The 17,649-nt window shown below is 43.1% G+C and overlaps 1 protein-coding gene across 3 annotated transcripts in view; it reads right to left on the bottom strand.

The window, feature by feature from the left end:
- Positions 1-17,649, bottom strand: part of LOC106576227 (neuroepithelial cell-transforming gene 1 protein) — a 30,179-nt gene that overhangs the window by 11,708 nt on the left and 822 nt on the right. For 2 of the 3 annotated variants that reach the window (XM_014153269.2, XM_014153271.2), the window contains exons 2-3: positions 9,613-9,679; positions 5,460-5,522 (exon numbers count right to left, since the gene is read on the bottom strand). In XM_014153269.2, coding sequence (XP_014008744.1) covers positions 5,460-5,522; positions 9,613-9,679 — 130 coding nt within the window. Of the gene's footprint in view, positions 1-5,459; positions 5,523-9,612; positions 9,680-10,027; positions 10,084-17,649 lie in introns of those variants that run through there. The other variant, XM_045699874.1, reaches the window with a different exon arrangement.

Here is a 17,649-nt window from a genome sequence, read left to right as displayed (position 1 = left end):
CATTGCCCCCTGGTGGTGGGAGTTTGGTGCAGGAGCTCAGGTACAATAAATGGCAGATATGGTCTAGAATTAATGTAATATTACTGGATTATTCCTCCCTATATACATTTGGTCTGTGAGTCCTTATTTGAGCAGGGAGGAAGAGAATAGGCCTACGGGTGTTCATATACTATAATGAATCACGGCTTTAGTGTGATCGTATCAAGTCCAGGCACTGCCAGATTGAGTGGGCCAAGAGAAAAACAAAAACAGTTTCGTTTCTGATACACCAACTCCTGTATTGCCCCATTTCTCACTATTTGGAAATTGCCTCCTTTGTTCTCGCTCCATTCTTCCCATTCACTTTCCACCTATACTTGTTCCCCAATTTCCTGTGGTCTCCATTCCTCTCCATTCACCTAATACCTTTTTTGCACTATTGGTTAGAGCCTGTAAGTAAGCCTTTCACTGTAAGGTCTACAGTTGTATTCGGCGCACGTGACAAATAAACTTTGATTTGATTCCTCCCTCATTCTTCTGCCTTACTGCCAATCAACCTATAAAAACGGTCTCTTCGGCAGCTATTGGAGGGGAGATGAGGGCAGGGCTTCTTATCCAGCAGTGCCCCACTAAAACCATCACAGAGCAGCCATTAAACACAAAACCAGCGATAGATTTCACACCAGACAAAAATACCCTGGTTACTCAATAGTTTACTTAAGTGAGTTTTACTCAGTGCACACAACCAGGGCTTCTATGGGTTGCTACCAAACAGTGTGGAGGTAACCAAGAAGCACAGGTTTGTCATGACACATTCATAGAGAGCACACACACGTCTAGCTAACCCACCAAGCAAACATGTAGAAGAGGAAAAAAAGGGCTGGTGAAAGAAGCTTGGAAAGTTACACCTTGAGGCTTCAGGTTTTTTAAGGAACCCTGATTCCAGCCAGGACTGGCAATACTCAATACAAGTGTGCAGCATTTACAGCAAACACCTTCTAGTCAGCTACTTAACCCCCCTACCCTGTTTTTATTATGGCAACATTTTGGCTCTCTGGGCGAGCGTGCAGGCGGCAGGTCAAACCTGGAGGGGTGAGGAGGAGGGGGGGCAGAGAACTATGGAAGTAGCCTATTGTTCGTAGGTTGTTTAGCTGCCTCAACCCCCTCCACCTGGGCCAAAGAGCCAGACAGAATGGGGGGGTGAAGGTGGATTTGGGGAGGTGATCTGGTCTGGTGCAACAGGTTTGCGAATAGGCCGAGATCGCGAATCCGTAGGTAACCGCCCCGTCTATATCCCTTTTCCCCCCCAGAGCTGAAGATCCAAATCACGTTCTGCGCATGTGGGGGGGGATTTACGCACACATTTCTGTGGTACCCTCCCTGCACATTTCTCACTGTCGCTCGGGAATAATAATTCTTCAAGTTTTACCGGTGAAAAGTCCATGCAGCATCTGCATGCCAACTATTGGATCTCAATCAGTTTCATGGGGAGATACATTTAGATCTTCTGGAGTTATACAGCGTTGTTCCGAAGTAGCCTACAGTGTGGTTTAGAATTATGGACAGTGGGCAAAGTTTAGTGTAGATGGGTTATCAAACTGTAGCATGCCTGTGTTTAGCTTCAATCAAAGCACATATTTAACCTATTGGAGCACGTTAAGGTCTGGCCACATGAGAGAAAAAGGCAACAAGTCACAATCACCCTGAAATCTCATAAGAAATGAGGTGGTGTTTGTCTTACAGGAAAACTATAATATGCTATTATACTCAGTTATGTAGAATACCATCATGATGTGATCTTGTATGCAGACATTGATTCAGCTTTGATCTAACTTCATTAAACGAGGACCATTCGCCAGAGTAGACTGTTCACCTAGCAGCCGAATGAGTTCATTTGACATTTTAGTCCTTTAGCAAGACGCTCTTATCCAGAGCGACTTACAGCAGCAGTTAGGGTTAAGTGCCTTGCTCAAGGACACAACGGCAGATTCTTCTAATCAGATGAATAATAGTACCCTGTTCAATTTGTCACAAACTTCTATGACAGGCCACATTTCTAGCAAAACACATACTTTTTTTTTATGACAGAGGAGTGGTTCATTCAATCATTCCTCTCTCCATTCTTGCCCAACTTCGACTTCATGAAATATCACTTGGCAAGTTTATTGTAATTAGTCCGTTCTTCCCCAGCGGAGCCTAATCTTCTTTTGATCGTGTTTAGTTTGAGTCAGTGAGTGGTTTGACCTCAGTCAGTCATACACTACAAGAGCCTTTAACCTTTGCTTAAATCACTGCACTGCAAATGTTTCTCCAAATGTCAAATTTAGAAGTGGCGCCAAACGTAAAATGTCTACGTGTTTTAGACACCCAGGGTTGCTCCTACTGCAGCATCTGCATCTGGGGTTGCACAGCTGCTGGCTCTCATTCTGAATGGTTAAGTTAAGAGTTAAGTGTTGGGATAGGGTTCAAACAAAAACAACTCAACAGTTAAAAGCTGCAATGTGCAGAAATCGTGCCGCCATTTGCTGGTTGCTAAAATTCTAATAGTTTGCCTAATTTCAGTGACAAAACAAGCAATTTAGCATAAACTGAAATTAAACTAACTATTCGAATTTTAGAAACCAGGAAATGGTGGAGCGATTTCTGCATATTGCACCTTTAACCGTTTAGTGTAGAGAATCATTGTACCATTTAAACCGCTGTGAAATATATTTTCAATAACCGAAAAGATTGTATTTTCATCTGTTTGAAGTTAGTGTACAAAACTGAAGGTAAAAGACACAAAAACAAAACTTAAGAACAGCAAGCATAGAAATAGAGCACATATACACTACTTCTTAGACTTGCTTTCAATGAGAATGACAGATCTAGAACTAACAAGGTTAAGGTTTGGGATAGGGTTAAAACAAATCCATGTAAAACCAATGTTTAGCGCTGGGATTCAACAGATGGCTTGTGGCTTACGCCCATCCACCATCTCCGTCCACAATGCCCTCGGGACATGGATGGACGTCCAATTTCTAAGTGACTCTGGCTGCTAGATCTCAGTACACAGCATGGCTTTCCTGTACTGAAGCATGGATGTACCCTGTGTTACAATAACTCTGATCATGAAGTGGTCATTCTGACAGTTTGACAACTCCTTGAGTTGACAAATCACCAGTAACACAGTGGAAAAATAAGACTTTCATACCATTGAATGACAGACAGGATTTCGTCTGTATCCACACTTCCCTTCCACTATAGCCCATCCCATCATAATACCTTGGAGGTGACTGAAATCAGTTCAACCATGAAAGTGTTGGAAGCTCAGGCAAGGATCATGGAATGAATGAAGCAACAACAGAGACAAGGCATGGCTTAATCTGCACCATGGGGCACTCTGTTCACAACGTTGACGTCAGCAAACCGCTCGCCCCACACACACACACACACACACACACACACACACACCCGTCATATATCGTGGTCTGCGGTTGTGAGGCCGGTTGGACTTACTGCCAAATTATCTAAAATGACATTGGAGTCAGCTTACGGTAGAGAAATGAACATTCAATTTACTGGCAACAGCTCTGGTGGACATTCCTGCAGTCAGCATGCCAATTGCACGCTCCCACAAAACTTGAGACATCTGTGGCATTGTGTTGTGTGATAAAACTGCACATTTTAGAGTGGCCTTCTATTGTCTCCAGCACAAGGTGCACCTGTGTAATATCATGCTGTTTAATCAGCTTGTTTATATGCCACACCTGTCAGGTAGATGGATTATCTTGTCAAAGGAGAAATGTACACTAAGAGGGATGTAAACAAACTTGAGCGCTAAATTTGAGAGAAATGCGCTTTTTGTGCGTATGGAACATTTCAGGGATATTTTATTTCAGCTCATTAAACATGGGACCAACACTTTACATGTTGCGTTTATATTTTTGTTCAGTGTCATTTTATGCAATTCTATTCATTTTGCCATGGGGCGGAGAGAAATGTTAGCTTTTTTTATATCATATCCGAGTGAGACTGACTAACAAAATCAACGGGAGGCCCCTGGTCGTATTTCCTCAATGATAACAAGTTTAAATAGCTGACCGCTAATCTAAAAAAACTATTAGCCAACATGAGCTAATTGACTGACTATCAGTGATTGACATAAGAGAAACTGCTGATGCACAACCACAATTTGAAATGTCACCTTGTGTATTCTAGTATTTTAACTCTAGAAAGTAAGTCGAGACCCCGACGGAGTTCCCTGGTATAGACCAATACATAGACCAGCCTATAAACCACCTCAAATGTCAAAAACACGATGCTACAGGACAATAACAAGTCTTTGTATATAGAGACTACCAGTTAAATGGCTCAAATCTGATTGAGCATAATGATGCAGGGTTGTTTATAAATTGTGATGGGCAAATCTCTTTAATGCACTACTATCAAGTCTCATCAGGCCACCCTCAGCTTTCCAGTCATTTCAGACCCAAACATTTTACTGAAGAAATATGAAGCAATCCAAAAAAAATAAATAGATTAGGATCCACTGGGTAGGAACGGACTAATGTCCTCCACGTTGTCATCGAAAGTAAAAGTGTTCACTAGAAATGTGGCCTGTCATAGTGGTTTGTGAGAAATTTAACAGGTTACTATTAATCATCTGACTACTCAGAAGAGTGCTTGTTATGTTTTGAGTGTGATAATTATACCCTGATGAAAGAACTTGTTTGTCCAAACGTTGGTTATTAGGTTATTTAATTATTGCATCTGAGCTCCTAGACTGTGCGGCTCTCCTTTTCTTTTCCAAGTGTTCTACTCCGCTAGCCAGCACCTCGCCTAAACAGGTGTGTTTCTTTTGCCTCAAGATTGAGTGTGATAATGAAACCTCTGTGGAAACAGAGAGCATTACCAAAGGGGGATTATTGAGAAAATCATCCCAAGTTGGAATACTGGTGACAAGCCTGGGTGTGTGAGTCAAACACCCAGACAACAATATAGATCCATATTATTGAGGACGTTTTCCAACCAACGAGTCCTGATTGTCAATTTACTAAAAATAAGAATCTTAGTAACTACAGTAGATTTGGTGAATTCCCCAAACATGAGTTGATGAGTGTTGTGGTGGTTGCTATAAACAAACATGGTCCTTATCTGGATGGTTTTCAGTGATATGCTCAAGTATCACAAACAAACAGGACAGGGCTAGACTTTGGATAGGCTATAGACCTAGCTTCTTCAGACCTCAGCCAAAGATATACAGAGGTCAGGAAACTGTCCTCCATGTTGGTACCAAATGATCCATTGCAATAACATTCTAAGTCTAGACTGCAATTTCCCGTACATTTATGAATGTCAGCAACTCTTGGGGACAACAACAGTTTACAGAACTGTGTGCATCACTTTGACAAACTGATCTAGGATCAGTAATGCTGGTTCAGGGTATCTATATTGTGAACTCAGATCAGTGGTATGGGCCGATTCATTGTGTGTTTTACCTTAAAGTCAAAGCTGCACAGGCTGACTGCATCAGAGTCATCCTTCTCTATGCACTTCCGCTTCTGGGGACAGATGGAAATGAGATTATGTTATTATTCAAATTTCGACAGATAAACTTACCCATATCTATGATACACAGGTAGACACACCAATACACACACAGATACTCTTTAGGCAGATAGCTACACACACTCATGAGTCTCTCCAATTCACACAAAACAACTACATCTAGTGTGGACTCCTGCTGTTCTCTGATGTTAGAAATAGTTAGACAAGAACAGACAACCACCACCCCTCTGCCCCATTACCCTGTCCTGGTCTCATAGGTTTGAGAATAACCCCAGTGAAGAGAAGAACTGCCACCATTGGCCCAGGGACAATGTTCACCCCTGGAGGTTCCATTGGGAACAGGAAAGGGTTAATGAAGCACAAGAGCACTTGAACACCTGGGGAGAAGACCAGCTGGCAGGTGAGATGAGGTCTGGCCCGGAGTTTGTGTGTATGTGACTAGGGTTGAAAAGGCTGGAGGAGCGCTGGCGTCGCCTGACTGCCGGGGCTCTTAGGGCGCTGTCATTAGGGCGCATTAACCACAGAGGGAGTAGAGGGCCATCACAGGGCATTCAGGAAGCCGAGACAGGACCACGGGTGTGCAGAGTGAGACAGTATGTTGAGGTAGTTGTTTGTTATGAATAGTTTGTTTTGAAGGGGGTAAATGGGCATTTCTTCCTCAAACCTGTTCGCTTTCCCACAGTAAAGAGAACTCCTTGTGCAATATCTGATCACACAAGGTGAGAAAATGTGAATTTGCATGGTTCATAAATTACAAGGGGACACAAGGGGCCTCCATATGCAATGCCCCAGATGAGAGAACGTGGCTAGATGATTAGCTAGCCTACTAAGGGGAGTGAACAGTGCTTTGGCTAACAGAGAGTTACGCAACACTACAGTACAGCTCCTTATCAAGAGATTCTCATTTAGTGCTACAGCTGTTGAATACAGTAGTTTCACACCAAGTCAGTTTTTTAAAGGTAGGCAAATTGAGGCAGTTAGGACCTTTGCTGAAGCTAATGAGGGAAGTGGGATCATGGATCAATCAATTAAACTCTTGTTTATAGTAGAGCTGACGGTAAAAGGAGAGACTGAAACTGGAAATCTGATCAAAAGGCCAGTCATCATCAACTAGCTAAAAAAGAAAGAAGGCTCATTAGCCAACAGCTTTAGACTAGTGTCTTTAATCAGCTAGTGACTGAACGACTAATCATTAAGCTGATCCCCATTCAAAAGGAATTTGAGTGATTGATCAGAGAAATCCCCTTTAATGTCTTGTTATTATCATCATCATCAGAGGGCTTAACTGCATAGTGCTAGGCTAGCTTTTAAAATAACGATGGGTTTCGGGTCAGTTTTTTGATTAAATCATCAAAAGGGTGGGCCAGGTTAGATGGAACGTTTACACTGGACTAGAGGCATAATGTAGAAGTTCCTCAGCTCATGAACCTAACAAACTACTGCCTATGCAATGCAAGTCTGGGCTAGAGGGGTCTCCTCTTCAGAGCCTCCCCCAGACAACAAGGCTTGTGTGAGGGCAGAGTCTCTGTTGACTGCTGCCGCCCATGCAAATGATAGTTTTACATTACGATGACATCATGGGCTAGGCTAAACTAACCTTTTAAACAAGCCCTGCTTAGGCCTGAGAAAATAGGGCATTAACGTCAGGTGGGATTAGATAAAGAACTTGGTGATATTTGTTAAGCATGTTCTGCTTGATAGAACAGTAGGTGAGAAACATCGATTGCACAGAGAGAGGGAAACAGTGAGAGAAGGAGAACGTGGTGAGTGAGAGTGGTAGAGGGAGGATGGGGAGAGGTGTAGAAAGGGCATAGTGGGGGTTGGGACTGAGGCAACAGTGGAGTTCTCTCTCACGAGTAACACTGGCCTATTATTGTGCTGGCCTGTTTGTGTGTGTCACGTGAAAATGGCACAATAAAACCATGACCTGGTCAGCTGCCAGAATACACAACCTGGCAGGCCCTATGTAATTACCAGCACAAAGCAAAGTATGAGGTAGGTAGGCATAGAAAAAGTGGGGGCAGTGGGGTCGATACTGTGTTAAGGAATGCCATGGCCTCTCAAGAGATTCTAGAACAGAGACTATGATAATCAGTGGTCATACTTAGTACCCCACCTCAGTGTTTTCGTATGTGCTGGGTAGGTTAATGTTGATGTCATTGAATTAGGGTGCTTGCGCTTACACACAGGGATACGCACATCAAAATACAATCTCAATTCCTAGGCACATAGACACACATGTTTGAAGTGGGAATGTTTGCATGGAAAGCAAACTGACATTCTGGCTGTCTGAACAGGTCGCTGGGAGAGACAGAAAAGCTGCCATCTCTCCTACTAATTACCTGCCTACATTTATACAAACAGCAGTTGGATTTTGCACAGAGCTGGAGACCTAAATGACATTCTCAACATTACAGAACTACTCTGCCCTGAGGCCTTGCTAATGTAGTCTGAGATAATATGAAACACTACAGCCCCCCCCCCACCTAAACTGTACTATGCCCGCCCCAGCCTACATTCCCACATCAAAGCACAGGACCCTCCTGACCTTATTCAAGTTTCAAGGTAGAGATAAGAGGGGATGGGAGACAAAGGAGCCCACCGTTTGTCTACATTTCTCTATCTTTGGGTAGATTTATAAAGTTGAGATAATAGTGGAATCATGGGGCGGGGGGAGGGGGTAGCCTAGGTAACAAGCGCCATATGCTTTTAGTGGTTGAGCTAAGCATGCCAGTTAAAGTAAATTAGTGGAATCAAAGGCAACGTTTGGCACGAGATGAAGAGCCTCTGGCCTCCTCTCCTCTACCCCTCCCTCGTCCCTTCTTTTCATCTCCTCTCCCCGGCTCAGATGAGTGATAGATAGGGTTTCAGCTGGGGTTCACTCAAATCCTGGTATGCTCCAGGCCTTGTCGTTCCGTTCCTCTCTCTAATTTCTCCTCTCAACTCTGTTTCCAATCACTGATCGCATTGAGGTCTAGGTTTTACTGTAAACAGTAGGCCAGACAATCTGAGAGGAACAAGAGCTATGTTGATTCCATTATGTTGAAGGGGAAATAGAAACAGGAAGATTGTTCTTGTTTGTTCACTGTTGGCTCACTGGGTAGTGTGGGGAGTCTGTCCTGTGCCTGGCATCAGCTGAGGGAGTCATGCAATTAAAAAGTTCCTGAATGGAGGATCAGATGGACCTGCAGAATGCTTATGTCACCTCTCACTCAGAGGTGATTGCGAGTTGCCTAAAGAAACTGAACTGGCATGTATACATAGCATCAGTTTACAGGGTTTCTGATGCTGCATGAGCACTTCAAGGTTTAGTTTCAATGTCTTTATTTGGGGGATCAAGGCTATCATGAACTATGCACTAATGTGTATTTTTTTAACCTTTATTTAGCTAGGCAAGTTAGTTAAAAACAAATTCTTATTTACAATGACGGCCTACATCGGCCAAACCTGGACGTCGCTGGGCCTATTGTGCACTGCCCTATGGGACTCCAATCACAGCCGGATGTGATACAGCCTGGATTCGAACCAGGGACGGTAGTGACGCCTCTTGCACTGAGATGCAGTGTCTTAGACCGCTGCGCCACTCGGGAGCCCGAGTGACACCATCATCCACTATGGAGTAATGGGTGAAGACTGGGTTACAATAGACTATGTTCTGAATACCGATACACAGGTGATGCCGGATGCATCCAAGATGCAGTCCAAACCTCCCCTCAAAACCTGAAGACCAAAGTGGATCAGTCATTTGTCATTAACTAATAAAGGACTTTTTCCTAAACCTAAGTGCACAGAGTCAGTGGTCCAAGTCAAAGGAACTTTACAGCTTTGAGAATGAACAGGTCCATTTGCTTCCGTGCATGTTTAAAAACACCAAGGCCAGATTTGAAGCCAAAACAGACGATTATGACAGAGTTATGACAGGGACAGGCACTTTCTGTCCGCACAAACAGGCCAGAGAGCCATAATCATCCCAAACAACGCCAGGACAAAATGTTGAGGATAGTGGAATGAGCCGAGGTACCGGTCCTGTGAGGGAACAGGGAGACACAAAAACAAGAGGAGCTGGATGGAGGCTGTACTCACCAGACTGAAGTCCCATTGAGGTCCAGGGGTGAGGAAGGTGAAGGAGCTCCCTCTTCTCAGACCAGGCCTACAAGATGAAGATGGAAAAAGAGCAGGAAATGATTGCTTGTTCAACTAGTACAATATGAATAACACCATACCCTAATTCAAAAAGGTGACACTACTAAGACCTTTACATCTCAGGGCACGAGATGACATAACACCACCACAACTCCACCAGGTAACAACCACACAATACAATGCCGCATGCAAGAACGCAAGCTCACCCCCGCCTTGTGAACGCTCAATCATGGTAGCGCAGGAAGTGCCTCAAACACAATAACTACTTCAGTCATTCAGTGCCTTCCCCGAAGACCCATGCTCAGGTGCCACCGTATACGTCTGTGGCACACGGTGTATGGGCTCTGGTACATACCACAGCCTGCTGTAGCCATAGCTATGTCCCCTTCGCTGCATCCTCAGACGGCAAGCTAGGATAGACACCCAGCAGAGAAGACTCAGTCAGAGAACTGTCCTTCACCCCTCACTCTCTGTGCAGCACCCACAGGGTTACCAGGTCTCCAAGATGTCCTCACAATACTATTTTCTCTCCATCTATAGGACAGAAAGCCTACCCCTCTCACACGTGTAAGAGGAGGACCCTACCCGCCCCTTTCCTAATTGGGGAAAGAAAGCAACTGTTGCCCCCTGTTAGAAGTTTGTTTGCTGAGAGCCTGAGCAGGGAGTGGTTTAAAACAAACACAGATGAAGCAGCCCTACTGCCCCATTCTGGTCACCCCCAACCTCATGGAACCCCTCAAATACAATACTCACCCTTATCAGGTTATCATCAATGATTCAACTTCAGATTAAATCATTGATGATAAACCTTGTGAGGGAAAGATCTGTATGAGGTATTTGAGGGATTACGTCAATCTGGCCATTAGAGTGGGCTAGTTTAGGTCAGATCAGGACAAGTTGAGGGCTCTTAGACAAAGCACAATCTATTCCCTCTGACTAGACGATTACCCTTCAGACAGGCACCCTGTCAGCACACCTTAAAACCTCTGTCAGTCTTTTGAGACAGAAGGATTGGATTTCTATTATTGTCCTGTCACATGCTGATAACAACCCACATTAGTGATGATGAAGCCAAATTGGACGACTTTCAAAAAGACCAGTTTCCACATGGTTTGGGTTTGAGTTAATGTCAAGGTGTTACTTAGATGAACACTCATAACTTCTGAAACCGTCAACAATATGTTCAGATCATATCTGAACACAGATTGGGGATAATGGTGTTAATATATTGAGAGATCTCAAAGGAAATCAATCTCTACAATCCTGACATTCTTTCCTTGATTCCTCTGAACCACTTGTCTCTAGCATGTGTTCCTCTTGTAGTGCTGTTACTGGGCCAAGTCATTCCGTTGGCCTGCCTGCCTCGTTGCTACAGGTGGCAGTGTGCACAGTGACACAGCACGTGTCTATAGTGATGGGCAGACTGCACTGACCGCAGCTGTAGTGCCACTCTACAGCTTCTTATGTGGTCTGCACTCAGAAATCGGTACTGAACGACTAGTAGTGGAGGCCTGGCGGACAGTGGAGGAATTCCCTAAGAGTGAGTGAGTGAAAGAGAGCAAGAGAGCAAGAACGAGTGCGAGAGCATGGGTGTGAGAGAAAGAGAGCACAGGTGCGAGAGAAAGAACGAGTGTGAGAGCACGAGTGTGAGAGAAAGAGCACGAGTGAGAGAAAGAGAGCACGAGAGAATGAGTGTGAGAACGAGCGTGAGAGAGAGCACGAGAGAAAGAGAACAAGTGAGAGCACGAGTGTGAAAGAAAGCACGAGTGTGAGAGAAAGAGCACACAAGAGAATGAGTGTGAGAGAACGAGAGAAAGAGTGTGAGAGAAAGAGAGCACAAGTGTGAGAAAACGCATGAGAGAGCGAAGAACACAGGGAGTTTAGACAAGACAAACAGGAAGAACAGTATAGGACTAAAAAGGTAGAAAGTAGATTATAGGGAATAAGGCCAAGGATAAAGAGAGGGATGGGAGAATCAACAAGAAAAAAAAAGCTTTGACTATGTACAGACTCAGTGAGCATAGCTTTGCTATTGAGAGGCCGCCGTAGGCAGACCTGGCTCTCAAGAGAAGACATTTTGTGGGCAGTGTGCACATAGCCTGAGGTGGAAACTGAGGTGCACTTCCTAACCTCCTACGAAATGTATGACCAGAGAGACACATATTTCCCCCCAGATTACACAGACCCACAAAGAATTAAAAAACAAATCCAATTTTGATAAACTCCCATATCTATTGGGTGAAATACCAGTGTGCCACCACAGTAACAATATTTGTGACCTGCTGCCACACGGGCAAGCAGTGAATAGAAACACCATTGTAAATACAATCCATATTTATGTTTATTTATTTTGCCTTTTGTACTTTAACTATTTGCACATTGTAACAACACTGTATATAAACAATGACATATTCCTTTGGATATTTTATGAGTGTAATGTTATTATTTGTTTATTTTACTTGTATTTATTATCTATTTCACTTGCTTTAGCAATGTAAACATATGTTTACCATGCCAATAAAGCCCTTTGAATTGAGCGAGAGAGAGAGACCTGGGCAGAAGAGAGTTGTGTCTGTGTGGCACTGGGAGATGTGAAAGGTCACTACAGGTGGTCAGCAAACACCACACTCCACCATCTTACCCCTTTACATCATGAGGACTGTGGTCAGTGACGCTCATGGTAGAGACCATACAGCCATTATGAGCAACAGACCTACGCGCAAGCAGTGCTGCTCCTGCATGAGTCAGAACCACAGCCTGAACTGGATGATCGGTTTGACTCAATATTCAACAGAACGCACCATAACGTGGGAAAAAGGAGGGAGAGTTTAGTTGCTGGATCTGCTGTGGCCTGGAAGTGAGGAGGATGGTTATGACGACTGTCAAGAACGCCCCTGGGTGTGTATTAATGTGTACATTATTCAAAATGACATTACCTCAGACAATGAGCCATGATGTGAAACAAATCTGAAGAGACACCAGTAATAAGTAGCCTAATAGGTCTATGAACAGTATGCTATGAGAACGTCTTTGTTCAGTAAGACATTCCTGTCCAATAGACATCACAGTGACATCTGGCAGCCAATGAGCTCATAAAGTGAGGTGATGCTTTGTGTTATTCTATGTTCTGGGAACCGGTGTGTTCTGTAGACACCAGGAACAATGAGGTATGCGAGGTGATGAATGAAAGCTATGCTGCTGCGCTGTGACGACCTGGGTGGTTCATTGGTGTCCGCCTGATGGTGGTGTCTGAGGAATGCAACGGAGCTTCACAGGAACACTAGATAATCACAGTTGTTCCCGCAGGAGAAGCCAAGGGACGGCCAGAGCAGGGCTATTTCTCAGACAGTGGACAAAACACGCAGGGAAAGAGACCTGAGTCCAACACGGGGTGTGTGTACAACAACACACATATCACCACCAGTCCTGTCTCTCATTCTCCCTCTGGCTCATCATTCTAAACAAACACAGTAAAAGGTACATTATGTAATAATGCAGAAAATAATTCCTGTAGAGCTCCTTTAATGAAGAAAAGAATTCCACCCAGAGACTGGGAAAGGTGTTTGCTAACAGGATTTAGGTCTAATCATGATGTTTTGGAAGGTTCTTCCTCTTTGATGCACACTTCGTACAGTAAATGACATCAAAGTTGTATCATCCTAGAGTGATTAGGCCAGCATTGCTTTTACTCACATGTCCAGATAACAGTCACACCTGACCTTAGCCTAAATTGATTATTTCAGATGCTGTAATGTCGATGGGATGTAATGTTGTTTAGAGGTCCACAACCGGATGATACTGGGCCAATTCAGCGCAGCCCTATGGGACTCCCAATCATGGCCGGTTGTGATACAGCCTGGATTCGAACCAGGGTGTCTGTAGTGACGCCTCAAGCACTGAGATGCAGTGCCTTAGACCGCTGGGCCACTCGTGAGCCTGGGTCATTCAAATGAAAAAACATCCCAATGACAAAACAAATGATTATTTTAGACGTGATTTCCTTTTATTTGACCTTACCTGTGTGGACCGGATGTTTATGGATGCTGACCTGTTAAAAAACAGAGATAGCCTAGCAATGTGGTGCACCTGACAGACTTCATCATAAAAACCCCTCCGAGAGTCTGACTGTGCATGCCTGAAGGTAATTTACTCTGAAATCTTTACCTGGGGCAAGAGAGTTTCTCCAGGTGAAGTAAACTCATGAGAAACACTGGAAGAGTGGAGGCCGGGGGAGCGGGAGGTGGGGTGGTTGGAATCAGTTTTACATAACCTAACCTGACAAACAAAGGCAGGGCCTAGTATGATGCCTTTCCACTGACTCACAGCACATACAGAGCTCTCACACTGGCACAGTGAAAGTGGCCTTTGCCCCCAGGTTGACTGCTATGACCAAGTGAATACGAAGTGACATCAATCACGTATGCATAAAAAGGCCCCACACACCAGCACAATGGCTGGTAACAGCTTTCTGAACAGCTCATCGTGGGGGAAATGTGACATTGGATACATTACATTGATACACCTGAATGCTATTGTTAAAGGGTCTAAAAACTATAGATGTTTTACAATCTAGGTTTGTATGACATTATAGAGTTAGTTGTTTATTTTTCTAGAACATTACTGACCATTCTGCTCCCACGATACCTGTCCATTGTCAAAGGGGACAAAGGTCGGTCCCTGGGGCTTGTGATTGGAAGTTACAGGCAGGGGTATGATTCTTACGCAGAGGTAGACCTATTTGTTACACACTTCTGTGGGTGAATAACACCTGAATAGGCTGGAAGCAAGTCGGAAAATGTTGACATAATTGAGGCTGAAGGACAGTGAATAACGATCGAGACAGGAGCACGCGGCTCAATAATCACAGAGGTAACATTCAAACAAACACCTATTACCTAGTAGTCCAAAGTCCACTGAGCAACAGTCTCCTTGTTTTCCTGCAGGGTTGGCTATTGGGGTCATACTTATAGTCACAGTTTTCCATGTTTTCCCAACAGTGGGCAGGGACCTTTTGGCACAAAGGATGGAAAGCCTAGCAGTTTGCCACTTGCCAACATCAACTTTCTCAGTACAAAAAATTGACTTTTGGCTCTCTCAGTCTGCTGTCTGACTAAAACTGAAATGATAAAAGTTTGATTTAAAAGGCCTGGGGAAATTCATGAAGACTATTTGTGTCATAAAGTGTATACTCAAACAGGAATGGTTAAAAAAGTATAAACAAATCAAGTATTTTCTTCCTTACAAGATGTGGAACCGTAGAGGTTGGACTCAGACGGGAATACTATCTTTATGAGAGATATGCAGAATTCTGCTAAAATATTGGTGTACAACGTAAAACACCAAATAATGCATGCAGAGCAGAATTAGGCCGATACCCGCTAATTATAAAAATCCAGAAAAGAGACGTTCAATTCGACAACCACCTAAATGGAAACCGATTCCCAAACCTTCCATAACAAAGCCATCACATACAGAGAGATGAACCTATAGAAGAGTCCCAGGGCTCTGTTCACAAACAAACAGACCACACAAAGCAACACAATTAGACCCAACCAAAACACGAAAAAACAAAACGGTAATTAGTTGACATATTGGAAACCACTAACAAAAAAACTGAGCAAACTAGATGCTATTTGACCCTAAACAGAGAGTACACAGTGGCAGAATACCTGACCACTGTGACTGACCCAAAATTAAGGAAAGCTTTGACAGACTCAGTGAGCATAGTCTTGCTATTGAGAAAGGCCGCCGTAGGCAGACCTGGCTCCCAAGAAAAGACAGGCTGTGTGTACACTGCCCACAAAATTAAGTGGAAACTGAGCTGCACTCCCTAACCTCCTGCCAAATGTATGACCATATTAGAGACACATATTTCCCTCAGATTACACAGACCCACAAAGAATTCGAAAACAAATCCAATTTTGATAAACTCCCATATCTATTCGGTGAAATACCAGTGTGCCATCACAGCAGTAAGATGTATGACCTGTTGCCACAAGAAAAGGGCAACCAGTGAAGAACAAACACCATTGTAAATACAACCCATATTTATGTTTATTTTCCTTCTGTACTTTAACTATTTGCCCATCATTACAACACTGTATACAGCCATACTATGACATTTGAAATGTCTCTATTCCTTCTGAATTTTTGAGAGTATTGTTTACTGTTTATTATTTATTTCACATGCTTTGGCAATGTAAATATATGTTCTCCTTGCCAATAAAGCACTTTGAATTGATAGGAAGTCTAAACAGTATACTTGGCATGTCCCAACTCTGAAAAAAACTGTCAGACTGGCTTCTACCCCCAGACCACCAGGCTGCTCGACAGCCACTAGGCAGCTACTTGCTAAACCCCACCCCCACCTGAAAGGTTGCAAGATCAAATCCCCGAGCTGACAAGGTAAAAATGTGTCTTTCTGCCCCTGAACCCACTGTTCCGATGCCATCATTGAAAATAAGAATCTGTTCTTAACTGACTTGCTTAGTTAATTAAAGGTTACATTTTTTTAAATAATTAAGTATATAGTATTCTTTTTTATATTCCTGTTTCATTCACTCTTACCCTGCCCCCACAGTTGTAAATGTGTATATATTATCATCATCATCATCTTTATTTTGTTTCACTCACATTTTATTTCTTTTATTTTTTAAATGACCTGCACTTTTGGAGCCCGGCGCATACATTTTTCACTGTACCCGGAAATTACATCAGCGTCCCTACACATGTGACTAATAAACTCTATTTATCTGTCATCCAAACACCCACACCAACTGTTATTCGTGGTTCCTTGATTAATGTGTTGGTATTTACTGCCACCTTGTGGTCAACTAGTATGTATTACAGTATTGCAGCAAACTGTCCAGTAGTTCACAATTATTTGCAGTACTTGCTATCTGTAGCCGACTGTCTGTATAAAAGTTTACAATTATGGCATGTGCTGACGCAAAAAGATAATTAGGTCCTGACGGGAACATGCAAAAGTAACCAGCTAAAATAGTTTTCCAAGGACTTGGAATATGCAACCAGCACTACCTTCTAGCTGCAATATTTGCTTGTTTAATTAAGGATCGGCGTTCCGTCAACGGGTCAGTTAGAAATCATGCAACGCGTTATATCAAGATCACAGATTTTAGAGTAACAACAAATGTTGGTACATAGAAGTGTCTTATTAACAAGAATTTAAGCTTTCAGATGATATATAAAACTGCACTGTCCAATTTACTGTAGCTATTACTGCAAAAAAATGCCATGCTATTGTTTGAGGAGAGCTCCTAACAACAAAACACTTTTTTCAACGCAATAGGTTGGATAAATTCACCTCTGAAGGTGAAATGTGTACTTAGAGCAAGATTTCAGAATGTAACATCCAAAGGGTCCCAGAGATAACATGAAGTGTCGTTTTGTTAGATAAATGATTTTATCTATAGCCTGTTTTAGAAAAATATATTGTAAGCGCTTTCATTGTCTGCTTATATGCCACCTTTATTTATACTACAGTTCTGACTTGCTGTACAGGGAGAATACTGTAAGAACGGCCTGTTCTGAATTCTGTTGTTGTACATTTCAAAAGTGCTGAACAAATAGTTATATTGACTATGTCCATCCTAGCTCATTAATGTCTTAATCAAAATTACAGATTTGTTTAACCAAGTCAGCCATATTAGCTGTGTTTTTTTGTTAAAGGCAGTAAATGAGGCTGAATGAACTGTTTTGCTGCCAGACAAGTCTTAGTTGATATCCAGGTGTTGGGACTGCTGTTGGGACAGCTTTATGTAGGCCCTAACAGTTTGTGGGCACCATTTGAATGCATTGTTTAGTGTTGTGGCTTTGCTGGCATGCAAATAAAACATGTTTTGTTGAGGTTGCCCCACCAAGACTTACATGCTAAAATCGCCACTGGTTACCACCCACCAGCATGGCATTGCTTATTAATCAGAAACAGCAGCAAAGTTACTCCTCTTCATGATAGAT

The sequence above is a fragment of the Salmo salar genome, chromosome ssa17 (assembly GCF_905237065.1).
Source record: "Salmo salar chromosome ssa17, Ssal_v3.1, whole genome shotgun sequence".
NCBI classification, from domain to species: Eukaryota; Metazoa; Chordata; class Actinopteri; order Salmoniformes; family Salmonidae; genus Salmo; species Salmo salar.
Note: the sequence above shows the minus strand (reverse complement) of the source record. Positions and strands in the feature narration are given on the sequence as shown.